Raw genomic sequence first — 17460 nt, forward strand, 5'->3', positions numbered from 1 at the left:
TATGAACTAAGAATTACCAAGGCATGTTAGTCAGCGTGTGGACTGAGCTCTTTATTTCTAAAGATGGAAGATAGAGGTCAGAAAAGTTCTCAACTGGGGTGGATCAATGATCAGTGTCAGCCTGATCACACTTGGTGCGTTTTGCCATTTGTGGTGTAAATATCAGAAAAATGCCTCAGTATATTCTTAGTCAGATGACAGCAGCTGCATACACACACCTCTGAGCATGCATCATGCGTGCTGCAGTAGGCTCACATTGGTTATGGTGACACAGCACCCATATACAGCAATCAAGATAATGCACATGTGCATAAAACTTTCCAAAAGAAAACCAAAAGCACAAAATGAATACAAAACAAGAGCAGACCAATGATGACATCAAATAGGTTGTTGTAGAAATATCGGCTTGAGAGGGTGTCAGGGGAGGGGCTCAGCATGGGGACCTGGAAGCTTTTAGTTTGATTTAGCTCTCCACCAAGGACCGGGTGTTCGCTTGTTTTGTATTTGTCTTTTTTTTTTTTTTTTAGATAGTTTTTTTTGTTTGTTTGTTGGGGTAATGTCTCTGTCTTTTCTCGCTTTTTTTCTTTCTTTTAGTACGGAGTGAAGCGACTGTACCCTCCTCTGTATAGGCTAGCCTGCAACATCAAAGATGAAAAAGTACCAATCAGTATTCAGGTGACAGCTTTAGTCGGTTTCTCTTTCTCCACAAATTTCCTTCCTTTTTCCATGCAAGTTATTTATATAGGTTTTCACATGGGAGAAGCAGTTTCCATATGGGAATGATTATGAGGCGGATTGATAGCTTGATATGTTTAAGACAATAATGGGAGTGTGTGTTAGGAACAGGGTCATCGGGAGTTAAGGTGGATTGGTGGACTTGGAGCTTAATTGGTGCAGTAGATTCACTCTATGGAGTCATAGCAAAAAGAGCACTTTCTTTGAAAGAAATCATAGAAACACTGGGCCTGGCTTAAGTACTTTTCTTTAATTAATTACATTAAGCAATAAATTCAGAAATATTGTGTTTAGCGCTTTTTTTTTTTTTACTTAACGAAAACCATTCAGGCTGTAACAATGTCAGAGATTGAACCAAAGCGGAATAAGTTCAGAGAGGTTTAATCACAGCTCCTTTCAAGTCTAGCAGAGGTCTCTGCACCTTTCTGGAGGAGCAAACCACCACAGGATATTAGCCCTTAGATTTAGCACCATGCTCAAGATATCTAGGGCAGACGCACACATAAAGCATGCATGTGGGCCTATGCATGCACACCTACACCTGCACATGCACACACACACACACACACACACACACACACACACACACACACACACACACACAGTCCCTCCTCTCATCTTCCGGTGGCTCTGCCATAATTAGGAATTCAGACAAACTCCAAAGGCTACTGAATGTCTTCAAAGGCTAATTTTGCCTAATGTCGGGGAGCCCTCTTGCTTGAACAAAACTTTCATACATATGAGAAGCTTCTGTGTGCTGAAAATGAGTAAAGAGAATTTCCAACCTCAGAGGAACTAATTATTGTATAGCTTTTAAATGCAAAAATGACTCCCCTCTGCTGGAGAACCATTAATCAAATATGATTAAAGAATTAGGAACCAAACCGGTCTTTTCTCTTTAGCTCACGAGTTTATTCGATGTTGGCCTCAGCACAGCTCATCTCCCAATAGCCTCGCCATTTGTTCTACACCACATGAACACACACACACACACACACACACACACACACACACACCCTCTCGAGCCCGTGTTAGCTCCCTGAGCTCCCAACACACACAACATTAGCTCTGATATTTTTAGTGGCCAAATCTTGTTTTCTACTTTCATCGAGAGGACGAACAAAGTGTCAGAAATGGAAGGAAATTTGGAGGAAAAAGAAGAAAGAATAAAAAACATTCAAGCACATTTTTAATTAAGTAAATGAAGAGGAAAAAGAAATGTCTTAATTAATGAAAGCTTTTAGCTAGCAGCTGCACCGGGGAACTGTACGCTTTGTTTTATGTTGTTGAAAAATCGCATGCATGCCGGAATGGTAAATTTGAATCATTTCTCAAGCACAGAGCATGCCTCCGATCAAGCTTGTGGGCAGGAGGGGAGGGCGAGGCAACTCCCTCCCTCTGTCTTACTCTTTCTTTTATGTCCCTCGGCACACTGCTGCATGCGTTTGATGGTCCTTAATCTCTAGGTTTGGTCTGTGAGCCCGGTCCCGTCCCCTCATCATAAAACAAAACCAAAGAGAAACTCTCTCTGTTTCAAAAAAGATGCTCTTTTATTTATCATCACTTTTCATCTTTGATGTTACAGTAGCTGCAAAAGCTAGCTAAAAACAGACATTAACAGTTCAAGTGCATCCCTTCAAGTTTGGTTCGGCTGAATGGGAAAACAAAAATTGAAGATGAGCCAACTCGCTCTGCAGCGAGCTGTGTGATCTACAATGAACAGAAAGCTCAGAAATGTAGTTGTTATATAAGATGCAAAGTTTTTGTTAAAATAACACACAGTAAGTAATTGAAGTAATCACTCATTCTCAGTTCAGGAGGAACTTGTGTCAAATTAATATTGCATGAGGTGAGCTTGAGTGGTGTAACATACATTTGTTGCACTAAATGTCTGAGCCAATTTCCACATGCCAGGGTTTTACAGTACTGTTCAGCTCCACTAGGGCGTGCCAGATAGCATGACAAACACTAAATCAATTGATGAATTAATACAGTAATAAAAACCAGTGACCACTGCAGCCTCTGGTCTTTATTTTTTGGAGTGTGAGTCGTGTGTGTGCTGGCTCGTGTTGTGGTCTTTCAGACAGGGTGCAGACAGAACCGGGCGGCGCTTTCAGAGACTTACCATAGTCCCCACACTGTATGTGGCAGCAGGGCCAATTGTGTGGTGGTAGGGGTCTGCTGTTGCATAGACTCTGCCGTAGCTGCACAACAGGAGGCACAGAAAACACGGTCATTGATCTATCATTGACGAGGAGAGCAGAACATTTATGCATGCTTGTTTAATGCTCAACCCCTCAAGTCAACTCTTTCAAGTCTCTAACACAATCAATTATTTCTCTCTTCGGCCTCCTGGGCTTCCTACATTATACAAGGTGGTTCAAAAAGGGGAGTTCAAAGGTTGGTGAATTATACTTGTCTTTTCATTGTCATCTTGATTAGGTGGATGGAATAGATAATGAGCACACAGAGAGGGAGACAGAGAGAAAGGAAGCTGCAGAGAAGGAAACACACTTGGTGCTGGAGGGCTTGGTCTCTCACCCTGTTCTTGTTTACCCAGGCTGCACACTGGGCTCACGCCCCTGTCTTTTCATTGTTGCTGGTTTGGAACTAATCCTTCCAATTTCCTTCTGAGACAGGACAAGATGTGTCTGCCTTATTTATTTATTTATTTATTCGACTTCACATATTCCTATATTTACTTTCCTTTTTTTTTTTCAATGCTTGCTTGCAAATGAGGGTCTGCACAGAGCAGATAAGGCACACCCAGCCAAGGACTGAGGGCACCAAATCAACCAGGAATAAAAAAAAAAGTGGAGAGGGGAAGAAATTCTCCTAAAGGAGACAACAAGACATACAGCGCTCATGCCTTTCGCATGAGCTACATTGAGTTATATAAGGTCTAAATATGGCTCGGCCCGTTTAGGTCCAGCAGCACCCAAGGTCAGTGAGCAGGACGTGAAATCAGAAAGGCTGTCTCGGCTCCTTGGGGAGGAGGCCGGTGCCATGAGATGGTCAGGGGAAGTCTCCGTGGTCCTCTTATCTTCAGTGAACACCGAACCCCACAGGCCCTCTAAGGCTAATATATCTACAAAATGACTCTCACAAGAGTGGCACTGCTGACGACCGGCAGGTCAAACCACCCTGAGCAATGTCATAGAGCCTCAACAGAGCTGACTGGAAGCCAGCAGGGTCTCTGCGATGTGACTGGCTCCTCACAAGGCCTCTTTGATACATCAGACTCACTGGTGTGAACTCTGTTTAGTTACTTAAAGGGCTTTGGTAATGCAGCCTGTGAGCACTGTAGGCTTTTCAGATAATAAATGTTTCATATTTTGCAGGAGTTTCACACGCCTTTTACAGTCCCGGTGACCTCTTTTTATGATTGGCTGCCTGCTCCACAGTTAAGTCTGATAAGGTATTGCTGAGACAATACCGACAAACTCCTATTGATCCAATGGGCATGACCGCTTATTCAAAAGGAAACAAACAGACAAAGAAAAACAAACAACTTGGGGGCGAATTACATTAAATCTGAGGGAAAAGTATAGGCAAGAGAAACAGGAATTAAATCACTCTGAAAGAAAAAAAGCTGCTGTCCAATTTCTGCTCTCGCCGAGCACGGCTGCTCATAATTCGAGCCGCGGCGAGGCCTGATAAATCTTACATTATCGATATGATCTTCAGGCTCTCAGGCAGGGTGTACGTTATCACAAGTGACATGCTCAATCCTTCCCAGATTAGATTCCCAAACCAGCCCACATCCCGGCTGACAACGGCTTTCAGGGGCCGAAATGAATCAGCGACACCGCCTCAAACGGAGCACACCTGAACCAGAGTGACATCATTCAGAAATGATAGAGTTCCTGCCGGTCCTCTCTCTCTCTCTCTCTCTCTCTCTCTCTCTCTCTCGCTCTCTGTCTCCCCACCTCCCTTCCACAGACCTGAGGCCATTCATAAACACCGCAGTGATATACCCACTCTCCCATCACAAGCAGAGAGTCAAGGCATATATCACTGCTTTTCTCATCGAGTCCAACAAGGTTAGTCTTTTTTTGTCCTCTTTAGCTCCAAGCTAGAAAGAATACTTTGCCTAATAGATAACGGGAGAGGAAGGAAAAAAAGCCTTAAGAAAGCTCAAATAACCTACATAGAATATTGAAAATATAGGAAATGCTGGTGAAGCAGCCCCCATTCATCACATCCATTCTCCATCTACGATCGGCCTGTAAATGTGTTGTGTTTGGTTAGGAAAACGCTGTAATTGCTTTAAACAAAAATCCACCCTTTGCTACTTCTACATTGTTAGGTCTCATTCTGAGATGTTTACTGCATTCCAAGGCTTATTTTGTGATGAAGTGCGTTTTGTGGTATTCTCATTTTCCTTCAATCTTCTTCATCTATTTCTACTTCGGTTGGTAATTTTCTCCTTTAGAGAGCCGGCAGGATCAACTTGTTGCTTTAAATCGAAGTTCACATTAACAAAGATAGCTTGTCGGGTATAGTATAGACATGTCTTTCTTTTTACTCTCAACCCGACGTGTGTTTTAGCAGCACTACTGCTGATGGGGAAACAATGCAGTCCCTGACAGCTCTACGAAGTATTTCTCTGTGTTTCTTCAGCACATGCAAAATAGTTGCTTAAGAAAGAGGCTCTTGCTCATGCTGTTTTGATTTTTTAAAAAAAAAGTTCTGTTCTATGACATTGCATTTGAGCTGTGCTGGAACTCTTGACATGAATGAAACATGCCACGAACAACACTTAACTCTACGTACGTCTTTCAGGGTGGAACTTACCTTTAAGACCACTGTAGTTACATAATGATTCGTATATTGATTTTTGGGATTGTTGGAGCACGCATTTATACATTCAGTCGTCTTTGTGCCACTGAATGGTACATGGAGATTAATGTCTTTCTCTCAATGCAGCACACTCTCTAAAAAGATGACAACTAGATTAGAGTGATTCTCACCTGTCACTGTAAGCAGCGGTGGTGGTGGGCTGGGCAAATCTGTATGCTGCATAGCCACCCTGCAAAAATACCACAGTGTTAATCAATGATTAAACTCAACCTGCACAGGGAAAGGTTAGATTTCAGAGACACAAGGAAACAACAATATAGACATAGAGCTTTAAATTGCCATAATAGTTAAATGTCACTGCACAGTATTTGGATCATCAGCCCACATTCCCCAGCTGCAGGCTCCCTTTCAAACACCAGAGGGTGCTGTTTGATATATGGTGTATTAAGCAAGTGGTGGTAACGGGGTAATGAATGATGTTCTGAGGGGCAGCATCTTTGGAGGGAGCGAGTCACTGTTACACTAGAGGCTCATCTGAGTAGCAGCAACAGCATAACAGAGGCCACGTGAGCCAACTCCCTAAATTCAGCCCATTTTTAGATTGAGGAGGTTCTGCTGCTACATAATTGAAGAGCCCCTTTTTCCTTTACACGACCCCCTGGCTCACAAATGAAGAAGCCAGGAGACGGTTGGACCATTGGGGAGTCAGGACTGCTGTATTCATTTGCCAGAGTAGGGAAGGAATTAAAGACCTCATTGTGGAGTGCTGCTATTACTCTCTTTGAAAAATGAAGCTGTTCTCCCACTGTTTTTCTATTAGTGCCAGTGGAGTGTGTGCCCATCTGCGTCCATACGGTGGATAGGTGGCTTTTAATAATGCATGTTTTCATTCATTTTTAAAGTCAAGGGGGAAGACGTCCGATGGAGAGCGGCGCAGAGAGGCACTGGCGTGTTGGTCACGGCTGCGGCTGCACGTGAAATCAGGTCAGGGGCCAAAGCAATTGAATCCCACTCCCCCAATTCTCCTCAAGGGTTTCCAGGGAGACAGGAAGTCATAGCACTTGAGGTAGATGACTTCCTGTGGGACGGCCATGCCTTGGGACTGTGCTGATTACAGCAACAGCCTGAACAAACACGGACCAATAAATCACTCTCCCACATTGTCAAATCCTGCACACAACAGTGCAGCACATTTGTTATTTTGTCGTGCGGAGTGTGTGTTTGAGCATTCATGTATGTGTGCGTTCATGTGTGATTCTACATGAAGGTGCATGCATGCATATGTATTAGCACATGCAGCGTAGATAGTGTATATTTATATGTGTGCATCCAGTTTCCCTTTCTGCGATGTATTAGCAGGTCATTTATTTCCAAAGGAAGCTTCGGCACATCAGCCGGCTGGTTTTGACAGCAGGCCAGTGTCTACTGAATGATTGTTGAGGACACTGAGGGCTAAAGGACAGCTTCCTTTTGGTCACTCGAGACCTTCACGCACACTCAGCCAGTCTGAAGCAGTGCAGTGGCCAGAGCCAAAACTAATGGCAGTCACGCACCAGGGGCTGGCGTGACGGGTTGAGTGATGGACCGACCTGGCCAAGCCTTGGTCAAGGGACATCGGGGTGCAGGACTTAGCTGGAGGTGGCTGAACAAGTGCGAGAGACAACCAGTATCACTCAGAGCACTGCCCAGGTCTCGTCTGTGGCGGTGGATGTCGCTACGATAAAAACCAATGAAATACAGTCCTATCATGTGGGCTGGTGTGTAAGTCATATATCACTGGGGTTCAGCATTCTGTTCCCAGACACTGGTTGTCGTGAAAGTGAGAGGCAATTGTCATTTCTGCTGTGCCCACTGTCATCTTGCTATCTCAGCAGACGGCAGTGGAGGGAAAGAAAAGCCACAGAATCAAAGGGACAAATTACATCCTCCCAAAAACGTTTGGACTAATGTCAAAGTGGGGCAGCGTGGTAATTTCAGCATTATCTCCACAGCGTCCATGCTTTTCTCTGTCAAGGGCGACGTGCAGCAGGGCCAGCCCCTGATGTGACCCCGCCTGCACGGACAGCTCCAGAGGGATGGCTAATCCCTTTATCTGCTGCCGCTTCTCTTATCTCCCACATGGTGATGGCTGGGAGGAACCGTCTCCACTCAGGCCTGCACAGACCCCCTGGGGCAGGCAGGGATATCCCAGCCAAACCCTCCGAGTGTACACAAACACAAACCAGGAGAGAGGAGGAAAGAGGTAGCGAGACGGGGAGGGGGAGGGGGGGAGGGGGGCTGCAGAAGACAAGCCATCTCAAAAGCCCAGACAAATCTAAAGTAAGAAATGACCTAACTTGACACGGGACACTGAGCCCGGGTATGCCTCTTTGCCAAAGACTGAGATCATAGGAATAGAGAAGAGAGAGAGGAGGGAGGAGCTGAGGGGGTTTTAAATTTTGTTGTTGGGTTTCTTGGCACAGCAGACAGAGGCCTAATCGACGCCGGCTTGGCAGCGAGGCTGGGAGAGCGCTGGGGGCTGAGGAGATCACGTTTTTGTCTCCAGGGCTGGGCTTTTTGTCTGCTTTACTTCTGTTTCATCTAACCAGGCAAGAAGAAAAGCCAACTGTACTTACATAGATCTCTGCACCATAGAAGCCATCTTGGTACACCACCCTGTGAAATTAGAGAACAGGAAAGGAGCGTCAGTTGATTCGGTGTACATGCTTCTCTGGTGAATCTCGGCCCTTGATGCTGTTCCTGTTTCAACCATTTGTGGGTCTGTGGGGTCAGCTCTTAGCAGCTTTAGTGTACTGTACAACAAATAATGAATGACACATTAAAGCGAAAAGTGCAACCGCTTCACATCCCCGTCCAATTTTCTGCTCTGGTAAAATTGTTTGTCTTTCCAGTTGCTGCAGTGTTGTCAGGAGGGCTGGCTGTGGTGAGGAGAAGAGGGGAGAACAAAAGAAGGCAGCGGAGGAGCTCCGTTGCATGACTCCGCTATATAAATCAACCAGCTGCCATCAGTAGCAAAGGGCCCTGGAGTGGGAGGGAGGGGAAAGGGGACGTGGGATTTCCAGTCCCGGCTTCAGCGGCGAGTCTCTCTGCAGTAAGACAGATCCTGATCTAATCACAGATAGACAGCTATACTGGGCCCTCGGCCGGCCTCCGTCAGACCTCTCCCACGGCCACACAGACCACTGCTGATAAGAGACGAGCGTGAGGCAGGGCTGCACAAAGCCAGGAGATCAGCATAGGCCCTGGTCACAGTCCAGTGAGATCTGCCCAGTAATACGCTATCTCAGCTCTCTACAGCTCTCCCTGTGGCTTTGTTAGTTCCTCCTTTGTCAACAGACAGCGTTCAAGTATAAAGATGGGCAGAGTTAGGGCATGCACATACCTAGATACCAACAATAATTTCACTCCCCAAAGACCCCTCAGAGAGGAATAAAAAGGTAAATGGACTGCAACACCTGATATGTTCTTATTATTTTATCAAAATGTAGTTTGTTAGTTATCTGTAATGTTTTTGATATCAAACATTGTTCTAAAATTGACACAGTGCAGTGTACTACACTACATGGTCACATAGTTCTCTTTTTGTGAAATTGTGAAATCATGACTAGCACACCGAATTGTGTGTGTTATTAGAACTGGAGGAGGGAAGTCTTTCATGCATTCACACACATTCATACTGTACTACATGAAATAATGTTGTTTTCTAGATTCAATACTCACGCTCCGTAAGCTGGGATTGGTGGTGGTGGTGGAGCTGTGCGGAATGTGTTGTACACAGCCCGCCCCCGACCTCGCAAGTGGGCACCCCTATAGGCCACAGTAGCGCCTGTGGCAGGGTAGGGAAACCCTGTTACTATGGAAGGAAACACACAAGAGAAGAGAAAATGACTTTCAGAGAACATCCTCGACTTGGCATTGCTTACCTTATGACAGAATACATTAGAGAGAGACGTGTGGCACTGCTTTGCCTATGACAGAATGCATAATGGGGAAGACAAGGAAACAATAGATTTAATCTTTTCTAGGTGCGCCTCATCGAGCACTCTCCCCTTTCCCAGCTCGCTGCTTTGTGCCGTACTCAGCAAGGATCCACATTTGCTGTACGCATCCTTTGCTGGTGCCTGGCGAGGGGCAGCCTTGAAGCATAGGCAGGTAATGGATGCAATACCACTAGTTTCGCACCACAGCTTCTGCATAGTTTAGACACAATGGGCTAGCAGTGAGGAGAGCAGTGGGAGGGTGGACAGGGGAGAGGTAGAGGGCGTTTTTAGGTGTTGGGTAGAGTCACATGGGAGGTGAACATTGTTGAACAACCCTGCTAGATGTTCAGAACTTTCCCCAAGGGGAAATGGAGCAGATGTGCTGAACAGCCAAGGCTCAAACCTCAGCATGACCCCCATCTCAAAACCTATCTGGGAACATCTTTCGCCAGTCACCCAGCTACGTATGTGCAACGGCTACCAGGGAATCGGAAAGGGAGGGTTAAGGTGAAAAGCATCAGGGTGAGTAGCCATGTTTGGTGTGATGATGCAACACAATGTCCATGGTCACAGATTAGAGGACAGGACATGTGATCCCCAGCTCTCTACTTAACCTTCAATCAGTCCAGCGGCTGTCTGATTCCCAGCTGGGGGGGTGCATACAAACACACTGATCTCTAGACATGATTAAGTTGGCCTCATCTATTCTAGCAATCGAAAATTCCTTCACATCCCCCTTTCCCCTGTTCTTCACCTCCTCTCCTTCCCCCCAATGCCTAGTCCATCACAACGCAGTCATCCCCATTATTCTTTGTCCCCAGCAACGCCCCCTCATCACCCTCCCCTCGCCGTAGTCTTCTTTATTCATTTCCATGAAATGTTTTGGGTGAATTCATCACAGACCACTTCAGTCTCTCCAATCAGAGATCCCTCTGTGATGGGGAACTGTGATTCTCCTGTCTGGTCTTCGTTTGGGCAGGGAGGGGGGAGGGGTGGGTAACACAGGTTAATAGCATGTATCCAATGTGTTTCAGATGAACCCACTGCCACAGTGGAGATGGCAGGCAGTCCCTCGCAATCGCAGATAAACTGGATCGCAATGAGGATCCATGGTAGCTTGTATATAATCAGTGGTGTGCAGGTTTCTGCCTGGGGAGTGACGGCCCAGCGTTACTGCGCCTTGTGCATCGCTAACCCTGCAGGTGGACGAGGCCAGTGAGCACCCTAATGAACGATGCACACCCTAGCCCCGCTGCTTCAATAAAGCTGACAGGGAGACAGATTAGCGGTGCTTTTAAAAACACAGAGCGCCCAGTTTAATGTCGTCCGCCATTAACATCACGCTCCATTAGTGGGTCTGCACACATATTCAAACTCTGCGTCTCATTTGGCCAGGTAACGCCCACATACCCCCACTTCACACACCAACCAAGGTGCATGGCACTTTGTTTGCTGCCAACGTACCAATAGACTGCCTGGACTCTCAGGGTGCCCCCTTTCCCCCAAGTGATTTATAATGCTGACCTTGACATTTAAATTAGTCTCTTTTTTTGGAGCAGTGGACATCTGAGTGCAGTTGCTAAAGGGCAAAAACAATCCTCTTTGATAGTTTCCGAGGTTCATTTTTTTTCTCCCCTTTCTTAACACATCACTAGTATTTCTGGGCCCCAGAAAGTCCAATTGCCTTTTTCTTTCTTTTTTGGAAATTTGTATGCAATATGCATGCAGTGATGTATGTGAATGTAAACTTATAATGAGTTGGCGATAGGCTACACTGCTTCAATAATAACCCATAAATCAAAGGCACTGTCACACCTTGGTAAGCCCGTGAAAAGCAACAACAGCCACGGCGTATGAGAGCACAAACCTGGTCTAGCCACCAAAGTCAAACACCTTTTCCGGGAGGGGGGCTGGAGAAAATATGAGTTATGTGCCGGAGGGTGGTGGGGTCATGCTGCACCTCATATGTCATATGTGTCAACTTGAGAGAAGCTCAATACCTGCAGAGCCAGTTGGACCTGAGGTAATCCAGCTCTGTGCCAATGATGGGGTCATAACCAGCTCCCATAAAGAAAGATCTGATTTTCCACAAGGTTGATCTCTCTAATACTTCCTGCTCAAATACATCGCGCAATGAGCACTTAATCCACGCACTGGGGACCAAAAACAGCTTAATCTAATCAAGAGTCTGGAGCTTAATTATCCCCCTAACGTACACTCCAACAATGAAAGGATCTATCTACATATATTAAGATGGCAATTAGCCTTTCTTTTCTGTCATTTACACAGCTGGTAGCTTTTCTTGAGTCCTCAAGAAAACTCCACCTTAGGAGCAGAAAATATGAATGTGTGAATGAAAATCTTCTCATCTCCTGTCTCTTTAGGAATTAGTGGCAAAGGAGAGTCTCTCTGTTAGCTTGAGCTGTGTGAAAGGATTTCTAAGTGGCAGCTGTCCGTGGTGCTGAAAACATCCAACACACGGAATAAGTCAAAAAAGTTCGCCAATTACTGTAAGATGACCTAAACCTTGCGAGATGTATTGTATGCAGATTTGCTGATGAATGTTTTTATTAATTTATTCAATTCGGTGTTTCCACATTTTGATATAATATTCATCTCTGCAACAGTTGTATTATTTCCCATAATGAATAATAAAATAGGCAAATTAATGTTAATTTGAAAATGAATACACAGATCCATATCTGTGCATGTACAAATACAAAAATACACATTTGCACAAAGATGAACACATTATTTACATCTATAGACGCCCACATACGACATGCTGTCATGCATTTTAAAAACACTATTTAAACGGGAATTAAAACCGTATGTACAGAAGTCTACACATGGTACCTGAATGCACTCACATCATTACTAGTCGGAGCTGCACACCCACTCACTTTATATAGATATAAATTGTATATACAGACACGTGTCATTTAGCAAATAAAATGGACAGTCAGATGGTTGTTGTTATATATGGACAGACCTATATAGATGAGGAAGTGGAGGAGACTCTGGGGTTTGTTCCACAAAAGTTTTCATCTAAACCAGATCAGCGCACAGTAAAAGAAGACAAAGGTGAGCACAGATGCTGAATGCCTACCAGCCACCACATGCCATGATTTGTGCCACTGCCATGTTTTATTGCCAATCCCTCCATTTGACTGGGAACCCAATCACCTTGCTCCTCTTTCCTGGACCACGACCCCCTCCTCCCTCTAGCAGGGCTCTGGGGGAGGTTTGGGTGTTAGGTGGCAACACAGGACATGAAGTCGGGGTTGGCACCGCCTGCCTGTATCCTACCAACTACTCCACAACCCCCTCCTCCATCAGTAGGAGGAGCCAGTCTACCCTGGAAGAGGTTAAGAGCGAGAAGCCGGCATGAGGCTCTCATCCGTCATTCTCCTGAATGGGTTTTGAGGACAATAAACCTGTAGCGCCAGGACGAATAGAGACGAAGTGTGCTGTCACCGAGCCAGGATTTATGGCTCCCAATTTCACTGATCTCCCGCACAGAAATGAGGACTGATAAACAGTGATTAATCGCCTTTATATCCCATTTTACTCCCACCAAAAGTATATTAACTGTAGCTATAATGATTTTGGAATACGTCCTGAATCCCTCAAACCAAACAAACCTCTTGTTTTTCTTTTCTAAGGAAGTGAGGGAACATCACAGTTAAAGGCATGGTCAGTGTTTTTTTCTTTCGAGCTAAAATGGCCTTTTGCTGCTCATCAGGGCAATTTTGTTTCAAAAATGTATCTCTTATTTATGTTTCCCATCTTCCCAGCTGGCAAGCATATGTTGTCGTTTAGGCTTGGCAAACTCCAGTGCCATGTCAAGACGACTTGAAAAATTAGCAGCCAATAAATCACCCAACCCCTCCTGCTTCCCCTGCCTGGAGTGGTGGACCACACTCCCTCTGATTTATGAGATGATTTGGGAAGTGTGTGTGTGTGTGTGTGTGTGTGTGTGTGTGTGTGTGTGTGTGTGTGTGTGTGCGTGAGTGTGTGTGAGTGTAAAATGGAGAAAGTGCGCATGAAAGAGGGGACATGTATTAGTGTCTGTGTTCTACATAGGTTATCTATTTCTGTATGCTGGAATGCTTTGGTCTGAGTGTAAAAAACAGGGCAGAGGATAGTGTTGTGTGTGTATATAGGTCAGTGAAATGATTGGTAATAGAAGTTATGACCTGCGTAATGTCCAGAATTTCAATTCAGCGAAGATTCCAATTGACAGTGGCACAATACACGTGTATATTAAAGCATGTGCGTGCACCTGCAGAGGGATGTGTGTATGTTTGCGTGTGTGTATAATTATCAGGCGAAGATGTCGAAACCAAGGCAGTGTTGGGGGAGGAGGAGGTGGGTGGGAGGCAGGGGAAGAGGCATGGAGGGGGTGAGGGGTTGGGGATGAAATAAAAATGATAGATGACTGCTTTCTGTCATGGACAGTTATTTAGAGGTTCGCCGTAAAGCTGTCCGGGGAATGAACAGATTTTAGTCTAATGAGCAGAAAGGAAAGCCGTTAAAGTGGCGCGATGTGCTCAGCACTTCTTCCAAATGAAATAGTACCATTTCCCCCTCATTAAAATGCAAAGGGTTCATATAACATACAGCAATAAAGCTGGCATGTCGAGGCAGAGAGAGATAGGGAAAACCCCACTGAGCTCATCTCATTCCTCCATTACTGAGACCAGAAGGAATAGCGGCCTTCGACAGGGTAGGTGCCAACAATATCGCTCACTCAATCTCCCTTATTCGGTTAGCTCTGTAAAAGTCAATCTGGCGCACTTGGCAAATCCATCCACAGCAGCAGCCTCCACAATCTGATAACAGTTGCAGGGGCGCTTGCTCTTGAAATCATTTTTTTCAGCTTTACAGTTGCACACCACGCAAACAATGGCTCAGGCTCCCTCAGCCACTCAGAGAGGCTTGGATCATCCACTGCTTATCGGGGCCGCTCTCAGATTCACTTTGATTTGAGGGGAATTTCATGTTCAGTAGGTTCAGGATGAGCCCGATTGTAGAAATTCAGGGGTCAGATTTGGATTGGCTGCAGCTGATAGTGGCCTCAGGTACGGTGCAGTGTGTGTGGTGGAAGGTTGAGCGAAAAAACGCTCAAAATTTAAACTACAGAAAGCTGTAGGTTTCTTACCAGCATACAGTTCAGGACCATAGACAGCTCCTACCACCGGGTTCAGCTTCCAGCCTGGTGATCAGACAACAACTCGTGAGAATTTAGTGGAAGTGTACATTTTTGCTCAGCTTTTATGGTACAGCGACACTTACCATTCGTGTAAGGGTTGGCCACTTTTTTGTTTGTCATCACTCGTGCTGTTGCATTGTTCACCTGTTCAGAGCAACAGAACACATGGCCTGTTATTACTGACCTTCACATTTACTATTCAGATATCCAGGATGGGCCAAAAGCAAGCAGCAAACCAAGACAAATAAAGAGAAATTCATTAAACAATAGATAAATAAATAAATGATTATGTAAATGTTGGTAGCACTTTGGTGTGATTGAGTTTGGTTCACCCTTTCACGAATTTATTCATAATTTCAATTTTCTTACAGATTATTAAATTACTGGAAAGAGGAGAAAGCATGCATCAATTACCCAAAGGTATGAATAAAAAAATAACATCCTCTAAATTCAGTAATTGGTTGGATAAACAAATGGATTCCAAAAGAAAACCACAGACAGTGCTTTGATTTTCTTCTATTGACCTGATGAGAATGACTGAGTGGGGGCTCAGCTTGTCGTAAACAAGACCGGAATTAGAGCAGGCAACACTAAACGATGGTGACGGGGGAATGCAGGTCTTCTCAGATTTGACAGGAACCCAGAGGATGATGGCATGCATTCATTCTGCATTGTCAGGTAATGATGGACAACTGGCGTGTCCAGGTTGACATGTATGGATCCCGCATTCTACTGAGAACAAGTTATACGCAACATTATGCATGCATACAGCCAGGGACACAGAAATTCAGGGATGCAGATACCCACACACACACACACACACACACAGCAGCCACATGCTAATGCACGGGTTTGTAGGTAAGTTTAGGAGGCAGCAGGCAGGAAGTAGAAGAAGATGGGGAAAAAGGGAAAAAATGAAAGCACCTCTATTTTGCGTCCCTCTACGATTGTACCGTTTAGTTTCTCCCGTGCACGATCAGCATCTGTGCTTGTTTCAAAAGTTACAAACCCAAAGCCCTGAGCCACGGTAGCCACCGGGAGAGAAAAGGGAGAAGAAAAGGATGGACACACAAACACACCCACACACGTTCGCACACACACACACACAAAGAAGGAGAAAAGAAAGGGGAAGGGAGGAGAGAAGGGAAAAAGAGGTGAGAAGACAGGAGTAGGTGAGCAGCAGCGGCGGTGGAGTCGAGTTGTAAGCAGCCAGATTAATTAGAGGCAGTTAGTGAGGCGTCAGGAAACAGCAAACAGAGAGATCCGAGGAGGAGAGGATAACGGTGACATGACCTCACACAACAACACCAACAAACCTGCCTGCTTTACCCAATTAAACAGCACAGCACCGGTGCCATGGGTGAATGTCAGGAAGCAGTGGATGCAAAACACTGTTAGCTGCCATAATAGTCGTATAATTATCTACACAACTTCAGCAGCGCGGCCGCTCAAACGGCCCCGTCTCCCTTTGAAGACGTGGGCAATAGGAGAAGGAGTGAGTGTGAATTCTCCGAAGAGAGATGTTAACTTGATCTCTGACTATTTCTAATTCAGTGCTCTAATAAGTACAAGACATTTTTAGGGAGGCAAAATTACACCAGCCCATTGATGCGAAAAAGTGAATGGTGTCACAGCAAATACCATCCTCTGTGATAGCGAAGAGCGATGATATTGACTTTAAACCCTGACCAAAATATACCCAACCTCTCATTTCCATCCCCATCCCCCCCAACTCTCTGTCTCCCTAGCTCCCCTGGGGGGTTTGTCACTTCCTTGAGTTATGTGGACTGGGATACTGGACCTGAGTTCTATAGTGGAAGCATTAAGATATGCTGGCCAAACAAGTCCCATTCCTTTGGTTTCTATATATACTTATAGAGGTATGGGCAGGGGAAGTGGGAGCATGGCCGGCGCTGCCTGATAATTGCTTGAGGATGTAATACATGTGAGAGATGGCAAGCAGTGTGATCTCGTATGCATACACAGGATCTCCGGACTGCTATTCCTAGCATAAATAACATGGGACCTGTCCTTGGGGAAAGAGAGATAAAGAAATAAATTCAAAAAAGGAATTGAGGGCAAAATTAATCCTTTGGACATTCACCCGACTGTGGTAACCCCCTCTATCTTTTCTTTTTTTTATTATCATGCACAAATAATTAGCTTACAAGAGGGGAGAGTGGAGCCACCATTTTTCAAAGGAGACAAACATATTGAATGCAAATTGCCAAAGCTTCATAGGAAATAGATTGTTTATTAATGGCCTGGTAGGTTCATTATGTAGCACACAGGGTGCGGGAGAGAGAGAGAAGCATCATGGGTAATGGCTTTGTAGGGCACAAACAATAAATGCTTGTTACGGCGGAGGAGGCAGGTTTATCCGGTGCTCAATCTTGTCTGGCAGAGGGGGCTGAGTGCAGCAGCGTCGCCTGGTTCCAGGGCTCCCTGCATGCCTGTATACGAGCCCAAACTACTCCCAGGTATGAATAGGAATCAATAGTATTCATGCCTCAACACCCAGCCAGGGATCCTGTCTCCTTTATGAATGGAAAGCTGTGGAGCTTAGTGCACTCTATTAAATGAACAGCTGGATGAGTAGCACTCAGCTGTTCACACCACCGCAGGCTTCACCTGTCCATGGTAGGTGGTTTGGAGACTGATACTGCAGGAGCACAGCAGCCCTGTGGCTATTTTTCTAGTGGCTTTTTGGTATTCTTGGTTTAGGAG

General features: G+C 45.3%; 1 protein-coding gene across 1 annotated transcript in view; it reads right to left on the reverse strand.

Annotated features, from left to right (window-relative positions):
• Positions 1-590: 590 nt before the first annotated feature.
• Positions 591-17460, reverse strand: part of LOC139216221 (RNA binding protein fox-1 homolog 3-like) — a 73745-nt gene continuing 56875 nt past the window's right edge. Inside the window, exons 5-12 of the mRNA XM_070847296.1 lie at positions 15658-15750; positions 14817-14877; positions 14683-14736; positions 9259-9391; positions 8154-8193; positions 5709-5767; positions 2861-2939; positions 591-635 (exon numbers count right to left, since the gene is read on the reverse strand). Coding sequence (XP_070703397.1) covers positions 591-635; positions 2861-2939; positions 5709-5767; positions 8154-8193; positions 9259-9391; positions 14683-14736; positions 14817-14877; positions 15658-15750 — 564 coding nt within the window. The remainder of the gene's footprint in view (positions 636-2860; positions 2940-5708; positions 5768-8153; positions 8194-9258; positions 9392-14682; positions 14737-14816; positions 14878-15657; positions 15751-17460) is intronic.

This window comes from Pempheris klunzingeri, chromosome 17 (genome assembly GCF_042242105.1).
Source record: "Pempheris klunzingeri isolate RE-2024b chromosome 17, fPemKlu1.hap1, whole genome shotgun sequence".
Lineage (NCBI taxonomy): Eukaryota > Metazoa > Chordata > Actinopteri > Acropomatiformes > Pempheridae > Pempheris > Pempheris klunzingeri.